This window comes from Balaenoptera borealis, assembly GCF_965194805.1.
Source record: "Balaenoptera borealis genome assembly, chromosome: 3".
NCBI lineage: Eukaryota > Metazoa > Chordata > Mammalia > Artiodactyla > Balaenopteridae > Balaenoptera > Balaenoptera borealis.
Window position 1 is genome coordinate 4,566,281 of NC_138866.1, and position 14,156 is coordinate 4,580,436.

The following is a 14,156-nucleotide window of genomic DNA, read 5'->3' on the forward strand; positions in this document are numbered from 1 at the left end:
GAGAAGGGGGCGGTGGGATGAATTGGGAGACTGGGATTGACGTGTATACACTAATATGTATAAAACAGATAACTAATAAAACCTGCTGTATGGCACTGGGAACTGCACTTCGCTGTACAGTAGAAACTAACACAACGTTGTAAAACAACTATACCCCAATTTAAAAAATAAAAAAAAAGGGCTTTAACAAGAGCCTAGCCAAAAAAAAATAAATAAATAAAAGAGACCCCAGAGAGCTCCCTGCTCCTTTCACCATGTGAGGACACAGCAGAGAGATGGCCATTTATGGACCAGGCAGTGGGCTCACACCAGACACTGCATTTGTCAGTGCCTTAGTCCTGGACTTCTCTAGAACTGTGAGAAATAAAATTCTCTGTTTATAAGCCATGCATCATGATTTTTTTTTTATAGCATCGCAAACTGATTAAGAGAGAGAATTAGCTGTCTGTACAAAGTGGAAGTAGAGATCTTCTTAAAAAAAAAAAAAGCAGCCCTCGAGCGCATCTCCTTGTAGGCCCCACCCAGCATCCTGCGCCGAGGTGGGCTTCAAAGAGCAGCGTGACTGCCCCTTGCCGGTCGTGCAGGGTGAGGGCTCTCGGTGGGCCCGGCTCTGCCACCAGCTTCTGGTGTCTCACTGGCTCCTGGCACGCCGGCCTTTTCCTGTTCTCAGAAACTTCCTCTCCATTCGGTCTAAACCATCTAGGCCAAGCTGTTATTGGGAACGCACTGGTGTTGGACTTGGGGAGAGTGTGAACACTTTCTTTTTTAAAGAACCTTCTATTTTTATGCGAGGCCCCTCTGGAACGGAATCTAACGCACGTGCACACGGGGCTCTCCCCTCTAGCCTGCATTCTGGTCCACCTCCTCCAGGTCCTGGGCTCTGGCGGGGGGTGTCCCAGCCTCTCCAGGTGGTGTAACTCCGCCCACCGCACCCACCTCCGCTCCTCCTCTGCAGGGATCGCTCTCCGCTGCTGCCTCGGCCCAGAGGACGCGCGGGACCTCCTCCGTGAAGCGCCCCCGGCTCCCTGGAGCTGCTCTGCACTGCGCAGCCGCAGACGCCGGCTCACCTCTAGTCACGGCACGTGGACCCACCTGGCTGCTCCCCTCCCCCTGCGCCCTCCCTTGCTGGGCACACAGGGCCCTGGGCCGGCCCCGCCGAGATGTGCCAGACCAGCTACCTGCACCCTGGGGGCCTCTGTCTCCCCCGTGTCCTCGCAGGGCCGTGTGGGTTTACTGAAGACCCGGCACGGAAAGCGCTCGCCCAGGGTCAGCCGCCACGGGGGCAGCGGGAAGAGCCTGGAGACTGAGAGAAGGCAGGAGGGGTCACGGGGGAGCAAGGCCCCCGCCGTTGCTTTTCTTGGACAAGGAGCGTGCTGACAGGTGAGGCCCACTCCTGGGTCCTCTGGTCCCGGGTGAGCCATGGCCCTGGGAACCCCATCAGGGCATTCCCGCTGCCACACCACATTTACAAGTAAGACCCAAGCTTTTGCGACCCTTCCGAGAGGGAGCTGTCTGATCTCTCCATCTGCTTGGGATTCAGTTGGGGAACAACCAAGAGCCGCAGTGACAGGCTGATGGCCTTGGGCAAGCTGGAGGCACATGTGCCGGTGAGGATGGAGGCGGAGGCCGCAGAGCCGAGCGTGATGGGGAGGGAACTGCTGCTCTGTCCCTGAGGGGTAACGTCCTCTGGGCTCCTGCCACCTCAGCACCCCTTCTCCTGAGTCCTCCGTAACGGCCCCCACAGGACGGGCCCCTTCATCATACGTTCACCGCTGGGAATACTCCTTTTCCCTCGGAATTTATCTCTGAAATTATCTCCAAATTTCTCTCCTCCGCTCAGGACAAGGCTGATACATGGCAAATGTTTCAACGAATACTTGTTAAACAGAAATGAGGACGGATTTAGAGTTTAGAGGACTCCTTTTGGCTTGATGTCTCAGACTGACCCCTGGAGAAGGGAAAACTCGACGAATAGTCCCCCCTGCTTGGCTGAACCCAGGGGACAATGGGTCCTGCGGCCAGGCGAGGCTTCTCTTTTCCCCTGAGGAACAGGAGCTCCTGACAAGTGGCTGGGTTTGGGGGAAGCCTAAACACTCACCTCTTGGCCAGCAGCTTGTTCATTTCTTCCATGAGGCCTCCTCCTCCACCCCCACTGCTCGCCCGGTTGGCGTCAGACTTCGAGGTCCCGCTGGGACTGGAGCCTCCGGACGCATCTTCTGGCTAAGGGGAGAGGACGAAGCGCTTCGGTCTGGTGTCCGTGGCAGGACGTCACTTGAGGGGAGACGGGGCCACGTGTGATGGCAGTGCTGGAAGGGGCCGAGGCCATCTAATCCCCCAACCCCACCTGCTGGTGGAAGAGCTGGAGTCCAGAGAGCGACTGGGGCTGGAGGGTCACAGTTGGCAGGCACGCCCCAGGTTCGCTGGCTCACAGTCAGCACCCTTGCCAAGGCCAGCGTGGCTTGAGGAGGGAGGAGGCACAGTTCCGTATCCCAGGTGCTCCTAATCCCACAGCCACACGAACGGCCTTCTAGAAGCCCCACCTCCCAGGACACTGTGGAAGGCTGGGAGGGCCAGCTGAGCCTGAGGGAGCTGGTGGACTTAAATGCAGGAGACCCAGGGCCTGAGTCCAAACTGCAACTGATGACCTGCGTGCTTTGAACAAGCTGTTCATGCCTGCACCTCGGTTTCCTCACCTACGAGGGCAGAGATCTCCTGCCTCGCTTGTAAAGGACCAGCAGCAGGTTATGTAACGGGAGGCACCTTACGGCTCACACGCAGCCCTGCCTGTCCCAGTGGTCTCAGTAACCGGGTAACTGTGACCGAGGAGGCGGGAGGTGCCATCTGGCTGGGGAGGGCGGTGCTGCGCTCTCCCCCACGGCCAGAAAGGGTCCGCCCCTCCGCCAGTTAGAAACCCGTCCCCCAGCCTGGTCCTCCCTGCCCCCCCCCCCCCCCCGCCTGCCGGGGCCCGGGACACTTACCCGTGGGACTCTTCTCAGCTTGGCCCCAGCCAGGGCGGCGGCCAGGCCGGACACGGAGCCCTCGTCGTGGCTGGCGCCCTGGGCTCCTCCGGCTGGCAGGGGGGGCGGGGGAGGGGGGGCGGCCCCTGTGGGTGGAGGCGGGACAGGGGGTGGAGGTGGGGGTGGAGGCCCGCTACACGAGAGGGGGGCGCCGGCTGCAGCGGAGGGGTGCCCCGCTGGGAGGGTGGGTCCTGAAACAACAGTGGGCTCGGTGAGTGCCCAGCCCCCAGCGGGCGCCTCCCCGGGAGCAGGGACAGAGGGCAGCCTACTGCCCTGAGGGACGAGGAACAGCTCAAGGTGGCCTCTTCCAGGAAGCCCCCGCAGGATGCACCTGGCGATGTTCCTGTCTCTCCCTACATTCGGGGGCCGGGCTGGACCCAGCGTCACATACTTGCTTAACAGCCCTTGAGCTCCGCTAACTTTCTCTTGCTCAACTGTGGTCTTCCAGTGGGACAAGAAGCTCTTTGGTGGCACGAATTGTATCTTTTTTTCCATCTCTGTTTCTCCTCAGCTCCTAGCACCCCCCTAGGCATCAGCAATTGTTAGTCCCTGAGATACAACTGTGACTGCCCCTTGGCCTCTGGGGACGGCAGCAGGCAGCTGTGGGTCACAGGGCAGACCAGGGCACCTGTCCAGGAGCTCTGCTGCGTGCTGGCCAGTCCCCTGTCCCCCGCCCACCATCCAACGCCCGAGCCTCCGCTGCAGGCCTGGCCCTGTGCAGGGCGCTGGGGACAAGCGGCCACAGGCTCCCTGCTCACGGTGCTCATGGCCTGGTAGCAGCAAACCAATCACACGGATGAATGCAGAACTGTCACTGCGGCAGGGTGACAAGTGCCACCAAGGGCAGGTGCACAGGGCCACCTTGGCCTGTGAGGAGGCGCTCCAACCTGACCAGAAGTCTGTGGAAGGCTTCCTTGGGGAAGTGATGACTGTGCTGGGACAGGACAGAAGAGCAGGAGTGACGCTTGGTGAAGGGTGAGTGAGTGCGAGGGAGGAGGAGGCCCCGCGGAACTGAAGGAGCCGCTGGGAGGGAGTGCGCAGGGCAGCGGGTCCGCGGGGGCTGGGCCTGCGCACCTGGAGCCCGTGCCAAGGACCCAGGCTGCTCAGGAGTGATGGACAAGGGTGACCCGGTGACAGGGCGAGACCCGCGTCAGTAACGCAGGGGCGGGGCAGAGCGGGGCAGGAGCCCGAGGGGTGCAGCAGCCTGGCTGAGGGGGGCGGCACTGCCCAGCACCGCCACGAGCAAGGGCTTCTGCACCCAGCCGGGGCCCGGTGTCCTCGTCAGTAAGACAGGAAGACATTCACCTGCTTACTTCACAGGGCTCGGGAGAATTAAGTGAAACGAAGGACGTGGGAGTGCTCTGTAAGTGATGAAGTCCCACACTTACTAATCAACATTACCCTTTCCCAGAAAACCCCTCTGCTTTACTGTGCTGAGTTCCAGTCACCATTCAGGACTGAAGCCACCCCTCCCCTGGGGTCCCCTCTGACCCCCAGGGCAGCCGGGGCCCCCTCCATGTGCCTCCACGCCTGCACTGACTCGGTAACTGCATGCGCCCTGCGGTGATCCAGGGGCATTAGCCTGTGTCCTTGACTGGACAGTGGGCTCCCTGGGGCAGGGGGTGCCGCCTCGTTCACCGCTATGTCCTCAGCCCTTACTTAGTCCAGGGCCTGAGACACGCTCTACTCCGGGGATGAGTCGGGGGAGGCCCAGAGGCTAGACCAAGCTGAGCTAACCCTGCACCCCTGCTCCGTCCCCTCGCTTCCCCACGCTCAGCTCACCGGGGCCTGTGCAGCCAGCGGCCGGCCGCAGCGCTCCCAGCGGGCCCGGAGCGCCGTCCGGGGGGGCTGCCAGCGGGCAGGGGTGCGGGGCGCGCTCACCTGTGGCGGAGGCTCTTCTCTCCAGAGGCTCCTGGCGTTGCTGTTCCATCACCGGTCTGAAAAACAAACACGGCAGAGCGGGTCCGACCTCCTGCAGAGAGAGCAGCGCGGCTCCGCGCCGGAGCCCAGGCTGCAGAGCTGGGCTTCACCGGCGCCCCCGGGGGCTCAGCAACGAGCTCGCCTCGTCCCACCCTGGGCTCCGGCTGCAGGGCTTGCCGCCCCGCTTCCAGAGGCAGAGTACAGGGGAGCGCCAGCAGCCCGCTGAGTCTTAAGACGCCTGGGCAGACCAAGCTCTCCCCCAGGCTGGACAAGCGCGCCTGGCTTTTGGGGGCCTATGGCCACAACAGACTCGACCTCAGGGGCACCCACTCTTACCGCACCTGGCTCAGTTTCCTGGAACAACTGCCAGGCATCGTTGGCTGGGAGAGAAGCGGACACTAAGGCTACCCGTCCTCCTCCTTTCCCACTGATCCAGCTGCGGCCTGGCCTCCATCTGGAGGGCCATTTGGCTGCGCTGTAGTGCAGGGTCTACCTCTGCGGGGACTAACCTCCTAGCTCCTTGCATGAGCGGCCCTGGGTTGCTCTTCAAGGTTGGACGAGTGAAGACACTGACCCACAAATACATCCAGAGAACCTGGGGCTGAGACGCTGGGGCAGGAGGGGCTCGAGGAGTCATGTGGGCCCGGGTGGCAGCAGGGCGTCAACTGTTGAGAGCCAACTCTGAAGGCCTGTAATGGGGCGCGGGGCTGAGCAGCGCTCTGACGCGGGAGGGCGCCCCCAGGGTGAGAGGCTGTGGGCCATGCGTCTGCTCCGCTGGTTTACAGCGCACTCACGTCTGGGGCTGGGGCCGGGGTGTGCATGTAGCAGCTGCTCAGTATGCGCTTTGTGTGGAATAGCGACACGGGGCTGCCCAGCTGCTTTCACCTTGGAGGAAGGTCAAGTGGGACCCGGAGTTTACTGCAAGGTCATTTAGAGGTAGAGAGCTTTCTGGTTCCCGTTCTGGGATTCACTGGTTTGTGATTACAGGCAAGTCATTTCCCTTTCCTGGGCCTCAGATTCCTCTCCATAAATAAGCATAAGAACACCGGTTTCATGGGGTTCTTCTGAGGATTATGCCCGAGATCTAAAAAATAATGAAAAAGACCCTTTTGACACTAAAGAGTCCCTACCTCACTGCTGGGCACCACGCAGTTCCTCTCTTTCTGGGCCCCCCTCCGTGGTGACTGCCAGGGACGCAGGGGGAGTAGGATCCCTGCTCTGCAGTTTGACGCCTGCGGTTCACAGACTGACCTCCCGGGGTCGCTCGGTCTGTGCACAGTCGACTGCAGACAAAACTGAACGGCCCTCTGCAGCCAGCGGCCTGGAACACTGGACTTGGGGGGCGGGGGGCGTTAGATAAAGTGCGTGGTGTTTCACCAGTTCTGAGAGCGCAACTGCAGGGTCTGTTTAGGACCCAGGCCCTTCTCTGGGTGGAGGCAGCCCTGGGACCTGGCACAGGGCTGAGCTGGGGCCAGTTCTGGTTCTGCTTCGAAGTTTTGCTTACTTTGGGCAAGTCATTTCTGTTCTCTGAGCTTCAGTTGGCTCATGTGAGAAACAGTACGGGTAGTAACAACCCCTGACGGCTAACGTGAGGATTAAAATGAGACAAAGTGTGTAAAAGCCCCTTGTAAACCGCAATATGTTATACTCCTGAGAGGCTAGAAGACAGGCCAGTGGAATTAATAAAAAGGAACCTCTGAGGTCAGAGGTCAGGGGAACTGGTCTCGGCCACTCGCTGCCAGGCTGCCACCTTCATCTACTGGGCAATCGTGTTCATAGCAGCATTATTTAAAATAGCCAAAATGTCAAAGCAAGAAAAATAATATAAGAAAAATGTGGTCTATACATACGATGGAATATTATGGACTTTAAAAAGAAAGAAAAAAAAATTTTTTTAGAAGTTAGAAAATTCTGACATATGCTATAGCCTGGACGCACCCTGAAGACATTATGCTCAGTGAAATTAACCGGTCACAAAAAGACTTACTGTATGATTCTGTTTATGTTAGGTACACAGAGTAGTCACATTCATAAAGACGGAAGGTAGGATGGTGGCTGCCAGGGGCTATGGGATGGGGAGGGGGAGTTAATGTTTACTGGGTATAGAGTTTCATTTTATAGGATGAAAGAGTTATGGAGATTGATGGTGGTGATGGCTGCACAACATATGAATGGATTTAGTACCACTCAACTGTACACTTTAAAAATGGTTAAGATGGTACATTTTATGTTATGTGTATTTTACCACAGTTAAAAAAAAAAAAAAGCTTGTCACAAAAGGACAAATACTGTATGATTCCACTCACATGAGGTCCTGAGAGGGGTCAAATTCATGAAGACCGGGAGTACAGAGGTGCTTGCCAGGGGTGGAGGGGAGGGAGAATGGGGTGTTAGTGCTTAATGGGGACAGAGTTTCATGTTTGATGTAAACTTTCTGTGGGTGGGTGATGATGCTGGTTGCACAACGACGTGGATGTCCTTAATACCACTGATCTGTACACTTAAAAATGGCTAAAATGGTATATTTGATGATTTTTAAAATTTTAAATAAATTGTTAAAAAGCAAAAAAAAAAAAAAAAAAAAAAAAAAAAAGGAACCTCTCCAACCTGAGTCTGGGAAGCATATTCCCATCTTTCCTTCGTTAACACTGTTACCCTCAAACAGGAAGCCGAGGCCTAGAGCAGTAACTGGCCCAAGGTCACAAAGTACACCATGGCGGCCGGAAGGCGCTCAGAGGAGGGCAGAGGCTCGAGAAGAGAACCCCCTGAGAGAGTCTCAGAGCCAGGTGAGGGTGGGGATGTCGGCCTCCCCAGCTCCCGGTCCCGGGCTCTACCTGAGTCTCACCACAGGCCCCTGGAGGCACGCCCTCTCCCGCTGACCTGGGTGAGCACGCAGGCCCCAGGCCTGCCTCCGCAGCACGGCTCCCACAGAGCTGGGACTCCAAGCCCCTCAGAGATGCTGAGTCCCCACCCAGGCGGCACAGACCAGGCTCAAGCCCTGGCGCTGCCTTACCTGGCAATGGGACCTGGGGAGGCTGCTCCCTCCTTGGCCACCACGACCTCTTTTGTAACTTCAGGACAATGGCACTGGCCCTTCCTCCCAGTTCTAACACTTATAAAAAGCTCCCTGGAGGGGGCCGGGGGGCAGGGCATCACCCTATGGCCCAAATCCCACCGGCGCTGCCTCCTCGGCCGGCTGGCCTAACGAGGACTACGGCGCACAAAGTGCTCTCACAGCCTCTGCCTGCTTTAACCTCCGCCGGGAGGTGAGCAGGCAGGGGGTTAAGATCCTCTAGAGAGGCCGTGGCACCCACCCAGGGCATCCAGTGAGAGAGTGGCAGGACCAGGGCTCACGAGGCCTTCGGACAGAGCACAGGACGGGGTCAAGGACGGACCTCGGTCGCACAGGCCTGGCGGGTCGCGTCCGCCCATCTCCAGCAGTACAGCCTTGGCCACGTTACTGAATCCCCAGATGACTACCTCCTAATACACCCGGGAGGGCTGTGCTCAGTAAGTGAACGACACAGGACACTGCCAGGCTGATCACGAGCTGCAGCGTCGGCGAGCTCTCCCCCTGTGAAACCACACCCTCTCAGGTCACTGGCAAAGCAGCAATGAGCTGGCTGCCCTCCCTTTCTGGTCAGGCCTGTTCCCCCGCCCCCGTGTCTCTCTGGGAGTCCTGGCTGCGGCCACAGGTGTGTCCTCCAGGCTGGCCCTTGCTGCTGGGGGGTTACCTTCTCTGGATGTCCATCTCATCAGGAGACGGGCCATTCTGCACCTGACGCTGGCTGGAGGAGCCTGTGGGGCAGAGAAGCACAAGAGCGCAGCGGTTAACAGAGAAGAAAGGACCCCCGGGACTCTCCCTGCCTCTGCCCTCCGGTCCCACCGGAGATGGTCTCAACTGTTGGTTCTCAGCCCTGCAACCCCCTGTCCCACCTCATCCTCTCAGTCATCCCTCCTTCTCCCTTTCTTGCGGCTCTTGCCTTGGCGCCAGTAAAGGGGGTGCCATTTCACACGGCTCAGAACCACCCCTCCTCGCCTGACCCCTCTGGCCTCCCTCTCAAACCGCACTTGCTGTTGCCACTTCCTCACTTGCCACTGTGCCCTCAACCCTCAACATCTGGCTCCGGCCTCTCCATGTCCCACAAAGCTGTTGTAACTAAAATTTGGAATCACCGAACCCAGTAGATCCATTTTATTCCGCCTTTTGAGCAGGCGAATGACCCTTACAGCAGGTACGTGTCAGAGCCGGGGTTTCAGCACCGGGTCTGGGCCGCAGCCCGTGCCCCTCACCGCGATGTGACGCCCTCCTGCCTGCATCGAGGAGTCTGGAGGCGGGGGGTGGGCAGAAGAGGACAGAGCAGCCGTGGAGGCTTCCAGGCCACATTCTGGCCCTTGACCCTGAAGGCAGGGCCCCAGAGCAGGCGAGGTCTGACGAGTGTACCTCCTGTTCAGACCGGGGCTGGTGCTGTGTTACAGTCACAGGAGAATCAGGCTTTTGCTCCAATCTGAGAAGGAGCCGATTGTTCCTTCTCTTTGCCAGCTCAGGTGTCACTGGGGAACTGCAGAGTCACAGCAATGGGGGAGGGACCCTGGGCAAGCTGGCCTCGTGCCTCGTTGCCTAGATGGGGAAGGGGCCTTGCCTCCTCTCTAGGATGAGGTGCCAGCAACGCTCAGCGCACGACAAAATCCACGGCGGGCAGAAGGCCTCTCCCACAGGTGCTTCAAACAGCTGAGACATTAGCAGGGTGTCCCCTGGGTCAGGCGCACAGCGGCACAGAGAGTAACAGAATCTCAAAGCTGAAACAGGTCATCTGGTTCTGGGGCAAGCTCCTGCCCAGCACAGGTGCCCTCCAGGCCGGCTCTCCTAGCATGATCCCCGCAATGCAAGCCTTACCTCCCAAGGGAGCAGGTTCCTTCCTACACTGAGGTCCCAAATCTACCCACTCAGGAAGGCCCGATTTCCACCCCCAGGTGTGACAACACGGGTTGAATCCTTTTCTACTTTTCTATGCTTGACAGTCCTTTCCAATATGGAAGTTTGCTTCCATATTCGGCAGTGCCCAGTCCTAGGCCCCAGTATGGACTTCAGTCAAGTTTTCAGTGAGCCTTGCTTTGCTGCTTCTGGACCCCTGTGTGGATGCTTCAATTGTGGAAAGAGGAGGATCCAGATGGTGGGCAGTGGGCCAGCTGCTTGATGGGAGGAGGGCCCCCCAGCACCTGAGGATAAATTTCTCCCCTGGGTGGCCCTGCCTGACCCTGCCTTGCTCAATGCCAACTGCTGAACTCAGGGCCCGGCAGGAGAGAAGATGCCTGCGTACTCTTTACAGAGGTGACTACATAAATATCTGGTGGCCTGGCACACAGTAGGTGTGAAATAAATACTGGTTTTCTTTTCCTGTCTCTAAACATGCTTTTTCTGCTTAACGTAAAGTAACTTCGCTCTTTCTAAAAATTGGTTTTTCTATAAATATGTCCAGTATAGACATTAGAAAAATTTTCAAGTTTAATAAAGAAAAAACATTCCTAATTAAAAAAAAAAATCCATGGTGGAGAGGATCTCTTTTCTCTCCTACTCCGTGAGGCCCAGGCCTCAGGGCTCCTCCCCTCCTTGTTCTCAGGAAACCAGAGCAAGAATATGAGAACACTGCTTTACAGCAGTGTCAAGGCACTTTTCTTAATTTAATTTACAGTTACTTTAATTCTCACAACCCTACTGGACAGCTCCCAGGAAGGCTTGTAACAGGTGAGGGAACAGCCCAGAAAGGGTAAGTGACACACCTGTAAGCAGGAGAACCAGGCTCAGACTACCAGTAAAACGCCACTTTCTTTCTTAAATTCAATCGCACTGTGGTGTCGGCTGAGACCGGCCCGTAGGATGAAGAGTGCAGGTGGCAGACTGGCCAGAAGAGTCCCGGGTGAGGGGCTGCAGCCCTCAGATGGCGCCCAGGCTCTGCCGGGTGTCCACGCGGCGGACAGCGCCACCCACTCAGCCCAGCATTTGGGGCTCAGGCCTGACAGCTGGACTCCTGCCTTGTTCCAAGACCCGGCCTTGGCTGCTGGGCCCGTGCCCGCGTCCGGATCTGCCCCTCTTCCGGGGCCAAGCCCCTGCCCCGGAGCCCCCGCTTGGCCCCTGGTCTGAAGACGGGAGCCCACCCTCGCTCTGGCCGGGCCCCGCCAGCTGTCAGGACCCCCGCTGGCTGCCAGCTGCCACGGCGTGATCTGTGGAGGTCCTGCGCTTGTGCCCCTTGTTCCGCCCGCCGGCCTGGACTGCCTCCTGACACCCTCAGCCGGCTGGCCTGGTCCTCCTCAGGGTGGGAGGACCGGGCGGAGCCCTCGCTGCTCCCAGGGGGCTCCAGTCCCTGCGCATGAGGCATCTCAAAATGAGACGGCTGGAACTTTAGACACTACGGAGCAGGAAGAGACAACACTGGTTGTGTAAGGCCTCCCATTCTTCTTAACCTCAGAAAACGTGGGTATGTTTCGAGCTACGAGGGTCCTTAGCATTAGGTAGCACAGGCCCTCTGTCTCAGAGGGGAGGGGTCTGTCCAGGGTCACGCGGGGCGTGCCTCCTTCCTCCTGGCCCATTCCACCCACTGGCCACGGCGCCCCCCTGGCAGAGGCGGGAGGAGAACGGGGAGGAGGCTCTGCCCTCCGGAACGGTCTAGGGCCTTTGGGAAACCTGGGCAGAGCCCATCCGTAGAGCTTCTTGTGTTGAGATCTCAGGGCGGGAGCGTCGGGCGGCTGCTCATCACTCCCGTCTGTCCCGCGTCCCAAGTTACTTCCCATGATTCTCCGAGCGGTGCAATCAGAAGCCAAACACACGGAGTGTCCCGTGCCCGAGCCACCGCAGGCCGGCCCGCCCCCCAATCTCCTTAGCTACCAAGTCCTCTGCTGCTGCGTCTGAGACCCCAGCAGAATCCACCTGCCTCTCCCTGCTCACGTGGCTGCCTCAGCATCTCTCCTGGACCCGTGCCTTAGTCAACCAAAGGGACCTCTGCCTCTACCCACGCCCCTTTCTCCCCATCCAGCTTCCACACTGACACTGCAGACCACGTGATCTCTGGAAACCACAAGCCTGACCCTTACGGGGTCAAGTCCAAGCTCAATGGAGCTAAGAGTCCAGCCCATCCCCCCAGCCGCTTCTCCTGGACTCACCGCCCAGCAGGCCTTCTGCACCTGCTCACTAAGCCTGGATCACCTGCCGTGCTCCCCACCTCCTCGTCTCTGTGTGGCCCCTGTCCACCCGGGACACCTTCCTCACCTACCAAGTCTTCAAGGCCCAACTGCACGGCTGCCTCTTCCCGGAAGCCTGCCCTACCTCCTCCCGCCTCCACTGCTCGGCCTCTCCCACACCACTTTCTGATATTACAGTGACTGGAGGGCAGAGACCATGCCTGTCACTCATCACTCCCTGCTCAAGGCCGGCTCACGTCAGGTACTCGGCGTATTTTATCAAATGGAGTTGGGAAGGTCTGAGGGAACATGTGATCACCAAGCCCAGGGAAGAAAGCACAGGTGAAGGAATGGGACTGAACTCGCTCAGATGAAAATAAGACCTACCTAGAGGTGAGCCACAGAAACACAGGGCTCCCCAAGTCCGTGCCTGTTCAGAGAGGAGGCCGGCTGAGGCACAGTTCCCAGGCTAACTACTCCCCGCCGGCACCAGGGGCCCACTGCCGCCCGGAGAAGGGGTGCTGGTGGCTTTGAGAGGTGGGGGGGCTTGCCCAAGGCCATGGGGCTCGGTGTCACAAGCTTGCCAAGTCTGGGAGCTCCAACTAAGATAGATCCCGCCCTTCTCTCACTCACTTCAAACAAGTTTTGCAAAGTCACAATAAAGAGGCTAATTTGCACTACAGACACATGACAAAGAGGAAAATTTAACGTGGAACATGGACCCAGTATCGGGAGAAGCAGGGTGCCTGTGAGCTTCTGGTGTCTTGTGGGTCCAGCCCACAGCATTGGAGCTCACACCCTGGTGGCAGGCCAGGGCAGAGGGCGGCCCGTGCCTGATGGAGCCCCTGTCTGACCACAGTGAGGGGCCTGGCGATGGGACAGACAGGCTCGTCTGCTCTGAGTCGATCCGACATGACGCTTCTTGGGGAAGGAGTGACTTCTTGTCCCCTGAGGCCCACGTTCCAGCTTCAGGTCGGAGGCCCACCAAACACCCACTCCTACAAACATGCTGCTGACTCAGAGGAGGCCCTTTCACCCTTGGGGGTCACGAGGTGGGGGAATGGGAAGGAGAGACAAAACCAGAGGGGAGGGTGAGGCTGGCCAGACCCAGGCCACGAGCCCGCCCGGGAGGGGGCGAGGAGGCTGCCAGAGAGGGGGGCTGGCAGCCGAGGGCCCTAGGGCGAGCCACTGAGTGACCGGAGGCCAGACTGAAGGGGAGAGAGGGGCCAGGAGGACTGAGGTCAGACCTGGGGCCTCACCAGCGAGCAGGGCGTGAATGACCCCGCGCCCTCCACAGGGCACAGGGCTGTTCCCAGGTGGGGTGAGAGCGCCCGGTCCGGGTACTGCACCCCGAAGACTTCCACGGCCTCCACCTGTGACGCAGATTCCAGCGTGAGACGCGATCGTCCTCGGGACCGCTGCCCTCATTCAGCAGCAAGGGGCCGGGGAGAGCAGATGAGGAAAATCTGGCTGCACAGGGTCAGGCTTCGGGAGAAGGGACCCAAAGTGGCGGACCCTCGGCCCCGCCCCAGCCTTGCTGAGAGGGGGCACCTCCTCACGGGGACTCGGCGAGCCCGGGCTCCTCGTCCCCTAGGACGTGTTACGTGCGCCTGTACGTGCCAGGACCCAGGCGCACAGCCGTCCGACTTAACCTCCAGGCACGTAACTGTCCTGCTCTGCACGTGCCCAGCACTTAACGTAGTTCTTGGCATCTGGTCAACACTCGACAAAGATCTGCTGAATAAATGAATGATCGGGCCCCAGGCAAACTGTCTGATGATCTCCAACAACTGCCGAGGCTGTGAAGGTGGCACATTCTAGAGCCTTCCCCTCACGCTGGAAACAGGCCGCAGCCGAGCTGGGGACGCGCCTCACAAGCTGGAGACACGCGAGCAGGGAGACACCGTGGTCGCCGGCGGTGGTGGCCCTTGGCAGACTCGAGGGGACGGGATGTGGGAAGAGAGAACTCAAGTTTATCCGGCAGCCACCACGCTGTGTGCTGGGTCCTGCGCCAGAGACTCCCAAGTGTCCCTCACTTAATCC

General features: G+C 59.0%; 1 protein-coding gene across 9 annotated transcripts in view; it reads right to left on the bottom strand.

Annotated features, from left to right (window-relative positions):
- The window catches only part of EVL (Enah/Vasp-like), a 160,657-nt gene that overhangs the window by 16,105 nt on the left and 130,396 nt on the right, over positions 1 to 14,156 (bottom strand). For all 9 annotated transcript variants that reach the window (XM_082387737.1, XM_082387736.1, XM_082387735.1 and 6 more), the window contains 4 exons: positions 8,672 to 8,735; positions 4,899 to 4,954; positions 2,979 to 3,208; positions 2,099 to 2,220 (listed from right to left, as the gene is read on the bottom strand). In XM_082387737.1, coding sequence (XP_082243863.1) covers positions 2,099 to 2,220; positions 2,979 to 3,208; positions 4,899 to 4,954; positions 8,672 to 8,735 — 472 coding nt within the window. The remainder of the gene's footprint in view (positions 1 to 2,098; positions 2,221 to 2,978; positions 3,209 to 4,898; positions 4,955 to 8,671; positions 8,736 to 14,156) is intronic.